We start from the raw sequence: 18,019 nt of genomic DNA, 5'->3' as shown, positions 1-18,019 counted from the left end.
AGGTTGTCACATTTAAAAGCAACAACAGCCAACACAACAATAGTTGTCCAGTGTGAATGAATCAAAATCATACCTATTTTTTGGTCCGACTGGCAAAAAATAGAACATATTTGTTGGTGTGCCCCAGAATTGTAGTAATTCGCTTATGTGTCCCGGGAGATGAAGGTTGTGAATTGCTGCTCTAACCCTTTAGGCCACCCGCCTGTCACAATTCAGTTCAAACTCACCTGTCAGTCTCTGTGAGTTCCCACTGCAACTGAGACAAGGCTACATTGTAACGATCCCCTATCTGGGCTCAATGGAACACCGTGAGCCTCCTGGAGCAGAACCGCAACAAGGAATGAGCAGGAAGAGAAGAACACAGGCACACGGCATGGCCAACCTCCCAGTCCCAGATCGCTGATGTGCTGCCACAGGGGCCTCTTCACGGAGGACAGGAAATCAGCGACCCTTCTTCCACGCACGCACACACTCCTGAGCAAAGGAAGCCGCCCTGGTGGTATGGCTCAGTGGATTGAGCACTGGCCTGCCAACCAAAGGGGCGCCAGTTGATTCCCAGTCAGGACACACACACCTGGGTTGTGCACGAGGTCCCCAGTGGGTGGACACTCTAGAGGCAACCACGCATGGATATTTCTCTCCCTCTCTTCCTCTCTCCCTTCCCCTCTGCCTATAAATAAATAAATAATTTTTAAAGATTATTTACTTACTTATTTATAAACAGAGGGGAAAGGAGAGAGGAAGAGAGGGAGAGAAACACCAATGTGTGATTGCCTCTCGCATGCCCCCCAGCAGAGACCCGGCCCGCAACCCAGGCGTGTGCCCTGACCAGGAATTTAACTGGTGACCCCTTGGTTCACAGGCCAGCGCTCAACCCACTGAGCCACACCAGCTAGGGCTAAATAAATAAATTCTTTAAAAATAAAATTAGAAAAAGTAAGCCAAGACTTATCCAATCAGGATGTTCACACTTCCTGGACCGTGGACTCCTTCTCACAATAATGTTTTAAACTTAAAAGATTAAGAAGGAGATTGATCATATTAAAATTCAGCTACACTGTGTTAAATAAATTTGGGCCTTAAAAAGGTTTATTTCACATAAAGAATAACCAGCTCCAGTGGCAGCCCTGTGAATGACTGCAATTTCAAAGCGGTGATGAGTGCAGACGCTATCTGCTGTATCTGCAAAAACCGCCACGTGATGAGCAAACATCTGTGGTTTGCACTGGTAAGAAAGTCACGATCTGTTACTGCTGTGATTGGTTGCCTGTATTCACAATGGGAGGACACGTTAAAATTCAATTAGAGGTTATAAAATAAAGACGTAAAATATTTCTTCCCATCTAGACTGACGTGGCCCCAATTCTATTCAGATTAAGAAGTCCTAATAAGTGGATATTGTGGAAAACGGCAGATGCCATCTGCACATCTCCCACTGGGCTGCAGGCACCGCAGGCCAGGGACTGGGTCTGACCTGTCTTTGGGTCTACAGGTCCAACACACGCTGGCTGAACAAGCCATTGATCATTCCACCGGACTTGAACTCCTTGAGGGCGGAGCCTCCGCCTCAACAGTATGGAGCAGGTGGTGGGTCAACCCTGATGGAATGAACAAGAGTGGGACTGTCTTGTCTCCGTGGCCAGATGACAGTCCTCTCGAGGGCAGGCAGGCATCACGTCCCGTACTCCCATTTCCTGGTCTAGCGCACCGCTCCTCACAAAGCCCCGGGACGCTCACTGAGTGAAACAGGAAGGCGGGACAGGCCTGTGAAACGCAGGTCCCGGGGGTAAGGGAACCACGCTAAGGGGAAGCAGAGCACAGCAGGGAGCCTACGGCGCGGCTGCTTAGGGATATGTGAAATTGCTCCCATTCTTACTTCTAAAATATGAAAACCTTGTGAATTCATTCCTCACGAACAACTGTTGCTTCTTTCTGATAAAATCTATAGTTTCGATTCCATTTTCCGACTGCTACAAACCAAGATAAAGCGTAGCACAGACTGATTTGGCATGCTTTTAGTACAATCTACCCAACTTTTTAAAAATCCGTATTACAAAATACAATTGACAATGAAAACATGACTCAAGTCGCAACCAACTGATAGAGAAGCTATGAAGTTAAAAACATGCTAAGCAGTAAGAGCAACTGCCAACTAAAGCTCAATCAAAAGTGAAGATAAAGCATTTCTGAAATGAGAAACATAAGGCTACAAGTTTTAAAATTCACAAACATGTGACCTGTACACATCATTTCGGGGCAAGTCATCTATTTGAAATCCAGCCCAATATTCTTCTCCTACGAGGTGGAGAAATACTTCACCTTTACTCCTTAATTCCACGTGATACTTGCACTGTTTGTGCCACACGCAGAGCACACGCCTTCCACTTTCACAACCATCAGCACAAACACGCAAGCTCCTCATGGGCCTGCAATGTCTTAATTCGTCTTCAAGTTATTCACAGCAGACAGCAGCACCTTATACCTAACAACAGACACTTGATGAACAAGGATTTTTTTTAAATGCAAGACATTCCTTCTACTTTATTATTGAAAACACGCCCTGGCCGGTGTGGCTCTGGACTGAGCGCTGGCCTGTGAAGCAGGGGGTCACCGGTTCGATTCCCAGTCAGGGCGCGTGCCTGGGTTTTGGGCCAGGTTCCCAGTGGGGGGTGCATGAGAGGCAACCACACACTGATAATGTTTCTCTCCCTCTCTTTCTCCCTCCCTTCCCCTCTAAAAATGAATAAATAAAATATTTAGGAAAAAAGAACACAGATGCCCAGTGTTTAGACTCTTAGAGGATACGGTAACTTGTCACTAACATTCTCAGACAATTTAAAAATGTCCTAAAAATTAAAACTGAGAATTAAAGTTATTTCTGTTTTGATGTCTGCTCCTAAATAACCAAGCAGGGCCACACCTCGTATTTCTGCACAAACTAACATCATTAGATATAAATAAAGTTGTTCTCTAAGACATCAAATACCAGACTACAAAAGTCTTCACATTTATTTTTACAACAAGGCATGTGTTTTAGGCATTCGGCCAGCTCGCCAGTGACCAAACCCACTGTGTCCTGACCCCTGCTCAAGCTCCCCGCCAGGGCACCATCCCGCTCTCGGCAAGTCACCAGGCAGACTCCTCGGCAATGGGCACAGGCGGCAGGTTCCTGGGGTGGGACTTGGTCTCCACCCGGCATGTAGAACAGGCACTTGCCTGTGGTGGGCGTGCCCCACAAATATCTGCTCATTAAAGAATGACAGGCGTGACTATCTCACGGGTTTTACTGACACATTCTGGGAGTTCTCGCCATTGCTGATATCCATCCACGGAGCCGTTCAGAATCTCACCACCGCCCTCTGCTTCCAGGTCAGGAGAACCAAGGTGTCACATGCGTCTCTCAAGCCTCCCGTAAGTGCGAAATTAAGATGCTTTCCTCTCAGTATATGAGATTCTACAGTCAAATAATTAAGTTTTTATTAATATTTCAAAACTCAATAAGCAGTCCTTAATGGAAAAAAAAGTATAGGTTTCCACTCAATTTCACAGGCATCATACTAAAGTACAAAATTTCTCTAAGTAAATTTGATATAAAAAGTTCTACACTTCTAAGCCCCTTTCAAAACAATAAATGGGGAACAGAGAGGTGTGAAAACTACAAATGGGGGAAAAGGTGCGAAGAACATGACCTTCTGTGGAGCAGCCCAGTATCTAAAGCTAGCCCGTGGGAGGGGTGGAGGGTGGAGGGTGGAGGGGTGGAGGGGTGGAAGGGTGGAAGGGAGGCGCCTTCAGAAGCCGTCCAGTCCACCCTCCCGCACAAAGCACTAATTCTTCAGTCCCCACCAGGTGCTCCTGCAGCCCTCATCAAACACAGTATTTTTAATACAGAAGGATCACCACCTCTCTCCCACGTCAAACCACTACCTCGTTAGATAACTCTGGCTCTGAAACAGTTTCGCTGGTATTCACGGGCTCTTCTGGCCCCAGCTCCATCTCAGAACGGGAGTACAAAGCTTCCTCCAGCACAAAGACCACCTAGAATCACGACGTGTTCGACTTGCTTTCACAGCACCCCACACTTCCCGACGCCCACTCCAGCAGACAATGAATACAAGACACGAAGACACCTTCCCAATAGAAAAATAAACTACTTTCATTTAAAAATTACTGAGCCCTGGCTGGTGTGGCTCAGTGGTTTGACTGCCGGCCTGTGAACCAAAGGGTCGACAGTTCGATTCCCAGTCATGGCACATGCCTGAGTTGCAGGCCAGGTCCCCAGCTGGGGGCGTGTGAGAAGCTACCAGTCGATGTTTCTCTCCTGCATCGATGTTTCTCTCCCTCTCTTTCTCCCTTCCTTCCACTCTGTCTAAAAATAAATAAACAAACAGTTCAAAAATTATTGAGCACAGAATCATACAACGTTAAGAGTTGAAAGGCCTTGCAAGCCGTCTAGTTCTGTGTCCTACCTACTGCAGCAGCTGTTCCCACAGCACCTCTGGGCAGCACATCTGCGGCCTGAAGGCCAGACGAGAGGTGGGAAGTAAGACCCCCTGACCTGAACGTCAAGTAATTCCGAGTATGTACAGCTTTGAAAAGGTGATTGTCACTATGAAGGTCTGGTAGGTAACACTGTTTGATAGAAGGAGATGAAAAGTAATCCAAGCAATTTGGTCCCTCTTCATTATTTCACTTTCGCTTGCTACACAATTTCCCAGTTATAAGAAAGTTAAATTTATAACCTATTAACAGTAATTTTCAATGTCTTTAAAAAGATGTGAGCTACTAAAAACACATGATACTTTTGAGCCCAAACTGAGTAGGTTTTTCAGCTTCTAAAGATCTTTTTAAAGAGGACACAGATGGACATGAATGTTATATTCAGTCATTTGCTCAAGAAGTAAACAGTAGAGGCCTACTCTGTGCTGGACACTCTGCTGGGCACTAGGAAGACAAAGAAGGCAGAAAAGACATGGTCTCTCCTAAGGGAGCTGTGTTTATGGAAGAGACAGTCAGATCATCACCCAAAGAATCAGAAATTGTACAAAGTGCTAGAAAGGCAAAGTCAGCCCTGGCTGGTGTAGCTCAGTGGATTGAGCGTAGGCTGCAAACCAGGTATTGCAGGTTCGATTCCCAGTCAGGGCACATGCCTAGGTTGCAGGCCATGGCCCCCAGCAACTGCACATTGATGTTTCTCTCTCTCTCTTTCTCTCTCTTTCCCCATCCCTCCTTCCCTCTCTAAATAAATAAAATCTTCAAAAAAAAAAAAAAGATTAAAAAAAAAGGCAAAGTCCAGGACGCGCTGAGAACAGGTAACAGGGAAAACACCTGGCCCAGCCTGGGAGTGTGAATATGGGTTTGCTGTGGACAGGACCGGAGAGAGGACAGAAGTGGTGTTCAGGCTGAGATTGAGACGGCAGCCATTCGCATCCATGTAAAACACGCCTCCATAAAATGAAAGGGCTGGTCCACAAGCCCAGCTACCTCTGGCATCTTCACCCTAAAACAACCTCTTTTTTAAAGAGGAAAGCAAAGTACGTTACACAGAGGCCTGAAAGGTAGTAGTTGAAGTTCTCTGGGAGAGACACAGGGTTCCGCTGATTCGTGGGTACCCCACATCACCTTACCTACTATAAATATTACCGTAGTAGCTACCCAAATCTTTATGAAAATGATTCGAGTCAGTAGTAAATCAGTGTTTAGCCCTGGCTGGTGTGGCTCAGTGGACTGAGTGCCAGCCTGAGAACCAAAGGGTCACCAGTTTGATTCCCTACCAGGGCACACGCCTGGGTTGTGGGCCAGGTCCCCGGGAGCGGGTACATGAGGCAACCACACACGGATGTTTCTCTCCCTTTCTCCCTACCTCCCCGTCTCTAAAAATAAATTAATTAAAGTTTTTTAAAAATCAGTGTTCATATTATCTTTAGTTAAGCAACATAAATTCACAGAAACTACATCTCCTCCCGTCAGAATCCCCATTTTGAACTTCAGCTGTGAAAAGATGCTGTCACCTCCGCACAGGGCCGCTATCAAGATGCAGTGAGGCACCACGTGGCAAAGCACCGGGGCAAGCTCTGGTGGAGCGTATGCCACCCGTGTGACGGAAAAGCCTGCTCGGTCCCTTCTCACTAAGACAGCTCTCCAGATTCATTGCTGGGCCTCAAGTCCCCACCGCGCGGATACCCGGGGGCACAGGTCAGCGCGCTCAGCCTTGCCCTTCTCTGCGGGGTGAGACTGCGAGAACTCCGAGTCCCGCCCAGCTCTGGAACCCGACCTACACGGGTTTTAAAAGGGCTGTGATTATGTTTCTTGGCTCCTCATCCATTCCTTTCCAGGTGACTCTGTACCTCCTTGCGGGAAGTTTTTTAAGAGACCTTTAAAAAAAAACCCTCATCAGAGGATATGTTTTTCTTGATTTTTAGAGAGAGAGAGAGAAACATAAATCACGTGCCTCCCACACCTGGCCCAACTGGGGATGGAGCCTGCAATCAAGGCGTGCGCCCCGAACTGAGCCCACACCCTCTCGGGGTGCAGGACAACGCTCCAGCCAAACAAGCCACCCAGCCAGGCTCAAGGGACCTGTGTTCACTTACTTCACACATAGATTTAAGTTGAATGTGTTCGTGTAAATTTGAATTTCTAAATGATCTGAAAAATTGTTGTAAAACTTTTATGCTCCAAAGGAAAAAAATGCAAAAAAAAAACAGTCAAATGACCAACTTTTAACCCCCAAAAGTTTAGTTTCTAATTAAGGAACACTATCTCCTCTATTTTAAAGTCAGAAAATAAGAGTCACATAAACATCATTTATACTCAGAAATAGTAAGTGCAAATTCACTCATGGGAAAAAAATTTTAATTATAATGCCTAGATGAGAGTTGAAATGTCTACCATTTAATGCAAATGTAGACAAGATATTACCATATCAAAATGAAATTTATGAAAAAATTAAAGTGCTTAAATTATTGAACTAGAAGCAAATTTATGTGTTTAAGGCTTTCTTGTTTAAAACAGTTTTCCAGTGTAGTTCTGAGCAGCTTTCCTAGTTTTACCCTGTGCTGATGGCATCCCACTAAGAGAAACCACCACGTTAACACTTCCAGGCAGGAGACCTGCTTCTATGATGCGAACCAGAGCTGCCAGATTCAGGTGAGGTTTCCCACTAGAATGGTTCAGAAACGATATACCTTCAAAGGGAACTTTTTAAAAAAGGTACCACCCACACTAACAACAGCTATTAAATTTTCTTTTTATGCACTTATTTATTTTACATAAATAGATTTTAGTAACTTAAAATTTTAAAATTATTTCCAGAAAAAAGGCTGGTCCATTCGGCCCTAGCATCAATGTCAGGACAGCAGCTTCCTGTTGGACAGTTACCCTCACTGCTTCTCTTAACTGTGTTTTACACCCACTGAGCGTTTCAGGGCTTCCAAGTTCACTACAGCCCTCCTATTGTAAACTACAATGCGCGAACTGCAACGTGCCCTTCTTAAAGAGGTGCAGATGGAAGTTAAAGAACTCATCCAAGGTCACCCGACAGGTCCGTGACAAAGTTGGGACTAGGGCTCAGACTTCTGCGCCTGGACTACAAGGACTTCACACTTCCAGTTCTGAGAGAGGGGACATAAAGTCAAGCGAGTCACTGTCGGTAACTCAGAGCAGCACACCCCAGACACGGCGGTACACCTGCAAGCACCAACCACAGAGACTCCCCTTGAACGCACGAGACGACCTGCTCCAGTTAGGTGCCACTGTCATCCTCGACCGTTCTGGGTATGTTAAACCTTGGGGAAGGCTCACGCTCCCGTGCCTGCCCTTGAAGTGCTCACTAGCCAAGCAGGTAAGAATCCGTCCCCACCCTTCCCCACGCCCCAGTGCTGCAGGCGCGTCCACTCCCTCCCTCTCCCGGGAGTCCAGTCGAAGACCACAGATCTCAAAGAGAACCAAGTCACGTTGCTAATGAAACGAGCTCTAATAAAGCGCTTATTTCAAAGAGATATGTTTACAGGATGATTACGTGCTTCGCAGAATCACCGAGAAGTCGTCCGTCTCGACCGGTTCCCCGCACCAGGCGTGGAAGGCCCGCCCGCCGCGTCCCGGACCAGGGGCCTGGGCGCGCCCCCACGGAACCCTGAGGACCAGCCTCGTGCCCGGAGCGCGTCCCTTCGACCTCACGCCGCAGGAACCAGCCGTCCCGGACTCGGGGACGAGAGGGAGGCACCCCGGCGGGGACAGTGACAGCAGCCGCCTTCGGCGTTTTCGCCAAGAGAGAGTGTTAACGCCAACAGGAGCGGCTCCCGGGAAGTGTCAGAACGGCGGCAGGGGAAGCGGCCTGGGCGCCGGGCAGGTCCTTCCCGACCTAGTCTCACGCCCCCCGCTGCCTGCCTTCCCCGGCCGCCCGTTCTCCAACCCAGGGCGAGACTCCCGACCCTCCCGGGAGGCGAGGCCGCCTCAGCGACCAGACGGCCACCCTCCCTCTTCCGGGGACTCGCAGGCCCGCTCCCTGGCCGTGTCCGAGTCCGACGGGCCCGCCACATAGGGACGCGGACCGCCCGGGCGCCTCCCGGACGGGGCCCGGCTCCCCACGGCCCCCCGCGCCGCCCCCACCCCGTTCTCCGGAATCCCCCTTCCTCAGCGGCGCCCCAGCGGAGTTGCCGGCCCACTCCAAAGTAAGCGCGACGGCCGCCCCGGTCGGGCAAACCGGGTCCCCGCTGTCACCGCCCTGCTCCCGGCCTCTGCCCACGCCGCCGGCGGCCCCGGGGACACCCGGGTCGGTACCTTGCGGACCCCCTTGTAGATATAGAAGTAGAGCTCCCGGCCCACATTGAAGCAGAGGCGGTCGCCGTTGCCAGACTGGTCGTTGAGGTTTACGAAGGAGACGCGGACAGGGTTGGATCCCTGCGAGTTGAAGGGCACCCGGTTGGGCCGGCTGTACTCCGAGTGCGGCAGCAGCTTGTACAGACCTTCCCGGGTGGTGAATTGGGTCTTAATCTCGTTCATCTCCTTCCCTCCTCCCTCCGTCGCCATCTTGGAAAGCAGCGTTCATCCTGCCCTGAGTGCCCGGATCACGCCCACCGCGCAGGCGCCGTCTCCGGCTGGCGCTCTCCCCCCGCCTCTTCGCCGTGGCCCCTCCCACCCGCGCGCCCGCCCAGCAGAGGCCGGCCGAAGGGAAGGGGCGGGCTTGTTTACGGCCCGACTGCGCAGGCGTGCTCACCTGGCGCTCCACGCGGCGGGGCGTCCGCAGGCTCCTCCCCCTGGGCGCGGCCCGCGTCTGTCCCCCGGCCGAGCAGGTAAGGCGGGCTCCGCCCCGGGGCGGGGTAGTGGTGCTCGACCTTTGCGCTCCCGACCTGATTAGAGGAACGTGAGGGAAGGCGCCACGGGGCTGCGGTTGGGATCGTAGAGGTCGGCTCGGTGCGGCTGTTCCCCGAAGGGCCCGGAGACCCGGAGGATCTGGGGAACGGAGCAGCCTCGGCCGCCGCCCCCTTCTGCGGCGAGGAGAGCGCTGGAGCCCCAATGTTCTGCCATGGGGAGGGGTGAGGGCGGTCTCCCTGCCTTGGGGCCTCTCCTCGGGCACCCAGGGCGACGGTCGGGATCCCCTCGGCACGACTGCGTCAGTTTCCGAGAAGAAGGTACCTTGGGGACCCGAGTTTTGCGCTTCACCATGCTTTTCAGGCGAGGTAGCGGGAAAGGAGTGTCTATGTGCACACAGCACACGTGTTTGCAAGTCAGATATCTGAATACCTTTAATAGTGAGCGCTGGCTGATTATAAGAAAGGTGGGTTGTGTTGGCACTTCTGTTAAGTTTGTCTTCACCAGGTGTTTAAAGGGGGAGGGTACGGGAACCAGAGGAAATCTAAGCAGGATTCACTTCTCTTGCTCAGTCGTTTATTAAGAGCCCTTAATAAATTTAGAGACCACTGATTTTTTAAAGGCTCAAAAGGAATCCGCAAAATTGTTTCCCAGACATAGTTTTGTGAATATACTGTACTGTACTATGTCTGGGTATGTAAGGACAAGCACACTTGGTGAAGGTGAAACAGTAATTTATACCTGAGCTTCTTGGCATGTTGCACTAGCATAAGCAAGTTTCCGAAGTGGCAGAAACATTCTGATAGAATTCCGGGACAGGGGCGGGGCAACATTTGTTACAGCTAGAATGAACTGTTCCTTTAAGGTCACATCATAGCTAGAGGGTCACAGAAGAAGGTGAGGGAGGTAAATTCTAAAGTAAGAGGAGTCTAAATTATAATCATCTTATGTATCATAAAGCAGGTAGATGCCAGTGGAAACTGCCAATGATGTAATAATGCATTTGACATTAACACCCCTTATCCTTCATACATGTTGGCAAAAAAAACCCCACTAAAATTCTACTTAATAGGTATCTTAAATACTTTAAATTGTTTTTGTTTTTACTGTTTTGATGTTATCTACATTTATCTAAGAGTCCAACAGACATCAGGAATCTTTTCAAATACCAGAATGTCTTCTGTGGTCACCGTGGATTTATCCCAGTTTATATCACTGTGTTATTTTACATTGAAAATGTGTATTTATAATGATCACTTTGAGGGATAGTGACATCCTAAATCATCTAAAACTAATTCAGCTGTGTTCCCTTATTATCAAGGGGGAAAAGGCATCATAATACTTTCTGGAGGAAAAAAAAACAACTCCACAAGCAAACATTAAAACAAAAAAATTTATTAGCCCTCAACCACAACTTTCAATTACCCATAATACCTATATTCCGTTAGAGTTTTATTCTAAATAACTTTAACATATTTTATTTTGATTACAATTAAAATAGACGGTTCACTTTGTCCCATCCAAAGCCTTTGAATAATCTCTCATCATCACACTTTTTTCTTTGGACTTCTTCACAGCTCCACACTCAACGATTCAGTAAATAACGCCCAAATTTGTGTAACTGGACTTGACCCGAAGTTCATTTCTGATTTTTAGTTTCATACTGGGAGTTTCCAACTGGATTTGTGCCTCAAATTCATTCTTTTCTATACTTTATCAGTTTCCCTTCCTGTTCTTTGAACTTGAAGCATTATATAATGACTTTATGAATGATTTCCTTAATTTCACTTTTTCTCTCAGCATTGCTCTTATAAACAACTTCCAAATTAATTTTCTTTGCTTAAAGATTTTATTTATTTATTTTTAGAGAGGGAGGGAGGGAGAAAGAGAAGGAGAGATACATCCATTGCCTCACATGCCCCCCACTGGGGACCTGGCCCACAACCCAGGCATGTGCCCTGACAGGGAATTGAACCTGCACCCTTTCAGTTCACAGGCCAGCACTCAATCAACTGAGCCACACCAGCCAGGGCCCAAAATAATTTTCTTAAAACAAGACTTCAGCCCTGGCTGGCGTAGCTCAGTGGATTGAGTTTGGGCTGCAAACCAAAGTGTCACAGATTCGATTCCCAGTCAGGGCACATGCCTGGGTTGCAGGCCACGGCCCCCAGCAACCACACACTGATGTTTCTCTCTCTCTCTCTTTCTCCCTCCCATCTCTCTGGAAATAAATAAATAAAATCTTTGAAAAATAAAAAAAGACTTCAGACATTGTGTTCGTGCACCTGGAAACTGTCAAGGGCCCGCAATAGCCATGTGGTTTACGTCGCACACCCAGTGGCCACCAGCCCGAGCTCACCTGTTGCAGAGCCCCTGCGTGCCGCTCACCGTGCTCCACCCTTGTCCTCGGCTTCCTCTCACTGGAAAAGAACCTCCTTTCCTCTCTTCAGAACTCATGTGAGTGCTGTCTCCACCAAGCGGTTCCCAAGCCCTAGGTCACAGGTGGCAAACAAGGCCCATGGGCCGAATCCAGCCCCCCACCTTGCTTTGTACGGCCTGGCGCCCTGTCTCTATCCGGCAGCGGCACTGAACTCTCACTGAACTGTTAGGGAGTAGTTACATTATACGGTCCTACAATTACATTCGGCCCTCTGAAGGCACCCTGGAGGCCGATGTGGCCCCCGGTGAAAATGAGTTTGACACCCCTGCCCTGGGTGATAAAGCCATGTTTGAAACTGAGGATCTTCAATTCAGGACACATGGCTGGCTTCGAAAAATGTTTAAATGCTTTGTAATGATATTCAAAAGTTTGTGTATCTGTTCATTACCGTATTTTTCAGACTATGAGACACACTGAACCATAAGGCGCACCTATGTTAGAGGAGGAAAATAGGAAAAAAATTTTTGAAGCAAAAAATGTGGTAAAATATTTAATAACATAAATAACATAGGCCACCACCCCCACCCCTGACAGCGAGCCACATAAGCCACATTTGGACTATAAGACACACCCCCAATTTCCTCCCAAATTTGGGGGGAAAGTGTGTCTTACAGTTCAAAGAATACGGTATATTTTTCCAGTCTATAGCTTTCATCAGATTTTCAAAGAAGTGTGACCACCTTCTCCCCAAATTTAAAAATGACCTCTCTAGACTTCTGTGGCACTTCTCCGAGCTCTCACACGTCATGCGTAATGTCCTGAACCACTACCTTCTCTCGGTATTAATCAATGTATGCTGCTTGTCGTGTACTGATACTTACCTTTCCGTGTGTACACGCCGCCTTCCAGCACGATTGCAGGCACACTGGAAGACGTGAGGGACCCCGGCCACGTTCTCTGTGTCTCCAAACGTGTGTGCCCACGTGTGCCGTGGTTGCGTAACGATTGTTTAAGAAGGAGCAAGATGCTTCCTACGTGACCCGCCTGTGCTCTTATTTCATGAACAACCGTCCAGCCTGTGGCAGGCGTCAGTGAACAAACCCCCCGCCCATGGAGTTTGTGCTCGTGCGAGGAGAAGGCAGAGGATAACGATGCACACAAGGGAGTAACCGGGCAGAGATCGCGCTAAGAAAAGGGGGGGCGCGAGACAAGGGGGCTCAGGAGTGCTCGGGTGGTTTGCAGTTTAAATTATGGTGACCCAGAGAAGCCTCCATGGGAAGGTGGCGTTTGGGTGAAGACTTGAAAGGGGTGAGGGTGCGGCCCTGGCCCTCCCAACCCCCCGCCGCCCCCCCCCCCACCCCCCGGGGAAAGCGCTGCGGCAGGCCTGCCCGGGACGGGAGGCACCTGCCCGTGCGCGTTCCAGGGACGGCAGGCAGGTCTGCTGGCGCCACAGCCGCAGAGCGGGCAGGTGTTAGACTGCAGGGTTTAACATCCACTTGTATGCCGACCTGAGCGTGGACGACACGGAGCAAGGCTGGAAGGGCCAGTGGGGAGGCTAACCGTAGCAGCCGGGCCCGAGGCGACAGAGGCCTGGACTCGGGGCGGTGGCAGTGGAGATGGAGAGAGTTTAGGGGATCCCAGATGTATTCTGGAGGCAAAGCCAAGAGGACCTCCCAGCGGGTTAGATGTGATCTGTGAGAGAAAGGGAGGCGTCGGGAATGAGCCAGCGCCCTGACTTGTGCGGCTCAGCGGGTTGGGCGTCATCCCTGCAAACTGCAAGGTCACCAGTTCAATTCCCGCCAGGTCCCCGGTCGGGGGCACGCAAGAGGTAAGTGATTGATGTTTCTCTCCCTCTCTCCCTCCCTTTCCCTCTCTCTAAAACTAAATAAGTAGCCCTGGCTGGTGTGGCTCAGTGGATTGAGTACTGGCCTGCGTATCAAAAGGTTCCTGGTGCGGTTCCCAGTCAGGGCACACGCCAGGTTGCTGGCCAGGTCCCTAGTTGGGGGCTCGCAAGAGGCAACCACACCTTGGTTTCTCTCCCTCTCTTCCCTTCTGTCTAAAAATAAAACCTTTTTTAAAAAATATAAATAAATGGCCTGGCTGGTATGACTCGGTGGATTGAGCACTGGTCTGTGAACCAAAGGGTCACCGGTTCAATTCCCAGTCAGGGCACACGCCTGGGTTGCGGGCCAGGTCCCCAGTTGGAGGAGCGTGAGGGGCAACCGCACATTGATGTCCCTCTCCCTCTATCTCTCCTTCCCTTCCCCTCTCTCTTAAAAATAAATAAATAAAAATCTTTAAAAATATATATATAAATAAATAACATTTTTTTTTAAAAAGAATGACCCCCCAGTAGGCACAAGCAGCTGAGGGTGGAAATGTCGTGACCTGGGAGGCGCAGCCTGGGGCGGAGCACGGTCTGGAAGGAAGACCCGGAGTGCGTTTTTGAACACACTGGGGGTGGAGAGGAGACGCCCGGGAGACAGCTGAATGGTCAAGTCCAGAGAGCAGTCCGAGCTGCCAGCATGTCTCTGGCAACCTTGGCTGAGAGGCGGTGTTGAGAGCCGGGGTACCATCCCCAAGGGAATGAGGAGGAACCTCGGGACCATCCAGGAGGTTAGCTAGAAAAGCATTCAGCTTTTTTTCAACTTAATACATACAGAATATTCACTTTAGGTTGAATTTATTGTTTTTTGTATTAAGGGATTAATCCATTAAGACACTGAAAAGCGTGTTTGTTTGTTCTTAGCTTTAAGGAGGAGAAGCCTTTGCCGCACAACCTCACGAGAACCGGGCGTAGATGGGTGTCGTTAGGAGCCACACTGAGGCCGTTACTGACTCCTGCGGGAAGTAACCAACCCCCAGGAGTATCTAGCGGGGTGAGCTCATTCTGTAACTGCATTATGATTCGGTGCCTCCTTGCCAGACCACTGTGGGACTCGAACACGAACTTGGAAGACATCCCCAAACATAGCGTCCTTAACACACCACTCCTGCCCTCTGCCGCAGATTTGCAGGACAGTAAAGTTGACCCACCACCAGCATTGCTAAATTATGATGTGTTTTTAGAAAAAATTGATCATGCACAAAACATCTTATTCCTTCTTAAGTAATCATTACTAAGTGGATACAATACTCAATATTTCACACGTATCTGGAAATATAGGTGCTTCTTAAAGATCCCTTAAGGCGTTCAAATACAGCACATCTCACACAGTGGGTGAGAGCCCACGGTGTGGGCATTCTGCTAAGTGCTTATGCGTGCTCTTACTTCGTGAACCACCTTATAAGGCAGACACCATCATCCCCCCTTCAAAAATGAGAAAAACAAGGGTCAGAGTAACGAGATGACTCATGGAAGTTACTATCCAGAGCCAGGTGTTAGAGAAACAAAATTTGAATTTAGGTCTGAAAAGAGAAATATCTTGGAGTAAAATTTTGGAAATACTCATTTTTATGCTATAAACTACTAAAAGGCAAGGAATACCAACTTAAGTGAAGCAAACATTTTTTTAATTCAAAGGTTTTTTTGATCTTTTTTATTTTATTTTAATCATTGTTCAAGTACAGTTTTCTATGTCTTTTTTTAATGTAAGTTTGGATTCTTACACATTTTTTAAAGATTTTTATTTATTTATTTTTAGAGAGGGAAGGGAGGGAGATAGAGAGAGAAACATCAATGTGGGGTTGCTGGAGGTCATGGCTTGCAACCCAGGCATGTGCCCTGACTGGGAATCAAACCTGCGACACAGGTTCACAGCCCGCGCTCAAATCCACTGAACTACGCCAGCCAGGGCCAAAGGTTTTTTTTGTTCTTTTGGTTTTTCTAAGTCAAAATTAGAAGAGGCAACCCACAGAATGGGGTAGAATATTTGTCAATCACATACCTGATGAAGTACTTGTGTGTAGAATATTCTACAAAGAACTCCTGCAACACGGAAAAGAAAGAACCGAATTTTAGAGTGGGCAAGGACCTGAACAGACATTCCCCCGAAGCGCACACACGAACGGCCAGTGAGCACAGGAGGAGATGCTCAGCGTCCCCGGTCATCAGGGAGACGCGGACCAGCGCCGCGCGGGCCGACCCGGGTGGCGAGGGCGCGGGAAACCGCAGGCCCTCGTTCACCCCCGGTAGGGACGGAAAACGGGCCTCCACGTTGGGGAGCAGCCCGGCGTTCCTCAGGTGTTCCAACAGTTACCAACGACCCAGCCACCCCCCTCCTAGGTGTGCACCCGAGAGCAGTGAGGGCGTGTCCACACAGAAGCACGCACGCGGACGTCCGTGGCGGCGTTTGTCATAGCAGCGGCGCAGTAGAAGCAGACAGCGTGTCCGCTGGCGGAGGGGCGCGCTCTCCGCACACCCGAGTGTTGTTCGGCCGCGGAGGGGAGCGCAGCCCTGACGCAGCGGCCGGCGGCGCGGGTCAGCCCTGAGAGCTCAGTGCCAAACGGAAGGAGGCCGACGCAGCAGGCCACAGACGGTGTGACTCCATTCACGCGAAACGGCAAGGGCAGGCGCGTCTGCAGAGACAGGTGAGTGGTGGCCAGAGGTGGCAGGGGACGGGGAGGGATGGCTGGCTGCTTGGGTACAGAGTTTCTTTTTGGGGGTGACGGCAGTGTTCCGTCGATTGTGTGGGTAGTCGCACAATTCTGAATATACTAAAAGCCCCTGAAGGACACACTTTAAATGGGCGTGTGCTGTTGAATCAAAGCTGGAGCACATTCCGGGTAGTGCCCAACTCGGGTCTCAAACAGCTACCAAATTATTAGGAATAAGTACTTATTAGGTGGTCTCGCCTCCCCTAGTAAACGGGCCTGCCAGGGTCCTGTTGGTCTAGGGGTGACCCAAAAAAGTTACCAGGACACTCGGGGCTCCGAGAACCAGTCTGGGGGTCTCCGACCTCAGACGTGAACCTCCCTCATTTCCAAGTTGCACCTGCATTTTGTCTCGTCTGAACCTGTTGGAACACTCTTCTTCTAGGATCAGAGGAAAGACATGCCTTGTGCTGAAAACGAGTTTCTCCACCATGTCCTTGTAACAGTCCCTCTTGTCTCCGCTGGGCCACCAGGCTCCAGAGGGACTTGCCCGCCCTGCGTTGCCTCCCGCCACCCCCCACACCCTATGAACCTGCCGACAGGGAGCAGACGCAGTGGAGAGGACACGGTGGGCGGTGGTGCTGGGAGTTTGCCGTGGTGCTGGCGGCCGGTGGCGGAATCACTCTCATTCTGCAATTAGAGACAAAACCTCTGTCACCCACCTCCGGGGCCCCAGCCTCCAGGACTGCCGACTCCGCCCCACCGCACCGGCACACCTCCCCTGCGTCACTTCGGGTTCCGGAGACCGCGGAGGGACGGCAGAAGCAGGGCTCCAACCCACCGTGACGAAGGAGAAAACGCAAGGAGAGGAGGAATCGGTCGTCCCAAGGCTGGGACACTCTGTCCCTCACGGACACAGCCGGCCGGGTGACCAGAGCACCTCAGAGCCGCACCCTCAGCAGGACATCACTCTGTAGCCAGAACTCAGGCCGCTGCGTTTTCGGTGGTTAAGCTCCGCCAGTTACCAGTTCGGCGCCAGCCTGTCCCAGCGGCCCAGTGAACACTGTGGTTCTGTGTCTTCAGAGACAGAGCCCAGGCGTTCCGGCCGAGGGGCGTCTCGGTGGCAGTCGTCCCCCCCACTCCGCTGTGTCTGAGAACCATGAGCCGGAGAGAGGGGGGCGATGGGAGGGGAGCGCTGGTGCTCCGCACACACCGGGGGCCAGACCCGGGCCTCGGCCACGGCATGGGGAGCCGCCGGAGAGCTGCGTGGTCTCCAGCCACGGGGCCCCGTGGGTCGTGTGTGGGGGCCTGCGACTGGAAGTAGGATGCATTTGTTCCTTAAAAGCCCGTTTTAGGGGTCCGCACTTGGGAAAACGAGAATGCAGTGGGCGATGTCGAGTGGACCCAGCCTCGGAGAGCACAGGGTGCTCTCTGGGGGAGACCCGAGCCCCAGGGACGGACTGCTGATGGCAGGCACCCACCTGCCAAGGCTCTGGGCTCGCGGGGGAGACCCTTGCTGCCTCTGTCCTTAGAGCAGGGCCCCCGAGAGCATGGAGAAGACGGGTCGCATGCACAGCACGTAGTGTGGATGTCCTTCGAGTTTTTCTCCTTTTCCGGCCTCCTCGTATTTTTATCTTTTTGTTTTTCCCTGCCCCCTTCCGGTGCTTCCATCCCTGCACGCTCCCTCACGGAGCTGTGACACTGTGGCTCCTCATACCTGTCACGCCTGCGCTTCCGTGCCTTGGCACAAGCTGGGCTTCCCTCCCCCACCCCCGGGTCATCAGAGGGGATGGAAGG

The 18,019-nt window shown here is 50.6% G+C and overlaps 1 protein-coding gene across 1 annotated transcript in view; it reads right to left on the bottom strand.

The window, feature by feature from the left end:
- Positions 1–9,081, bottom strand: part of WDR20 (WD repeat domain 20) — a 47,676-nt gene extending 38,595 nt beyond the window's left edge. The window contains 1 exon segment of the mRNA XM_028507335.2: positions 8,779–9,081. Within this exon segment, the coding sequence (XP_028363136.1) occupies positions 8,779–9,027 (249 nt within the window). The 5' untranslated portion in view covers positions 9,028–9,081.
- Positions 9,082–18,019: the final 8,938 nt, after the last annotated feature.

Source organism: Phyllostomus discolor, chromosome 1, assembly GCF_004126475.2.
Source record: "Phyllostomus discolor isolate MPI-MPIP mPhyDis1 chromosome 1, mPhyDis1.pri.v3, whole genome shotgun sequence".
NCBI lineage: Eukaryota > Metazoa > Chordata > Mammalia > Chiroptera > Phyllostomidae > Phyllostomus > Phyllostomus discolor.
Note: the sequence above shows the minus strand (reverse complement) of the source record. Positions and strands in the feature narration are given on the sequence as shown.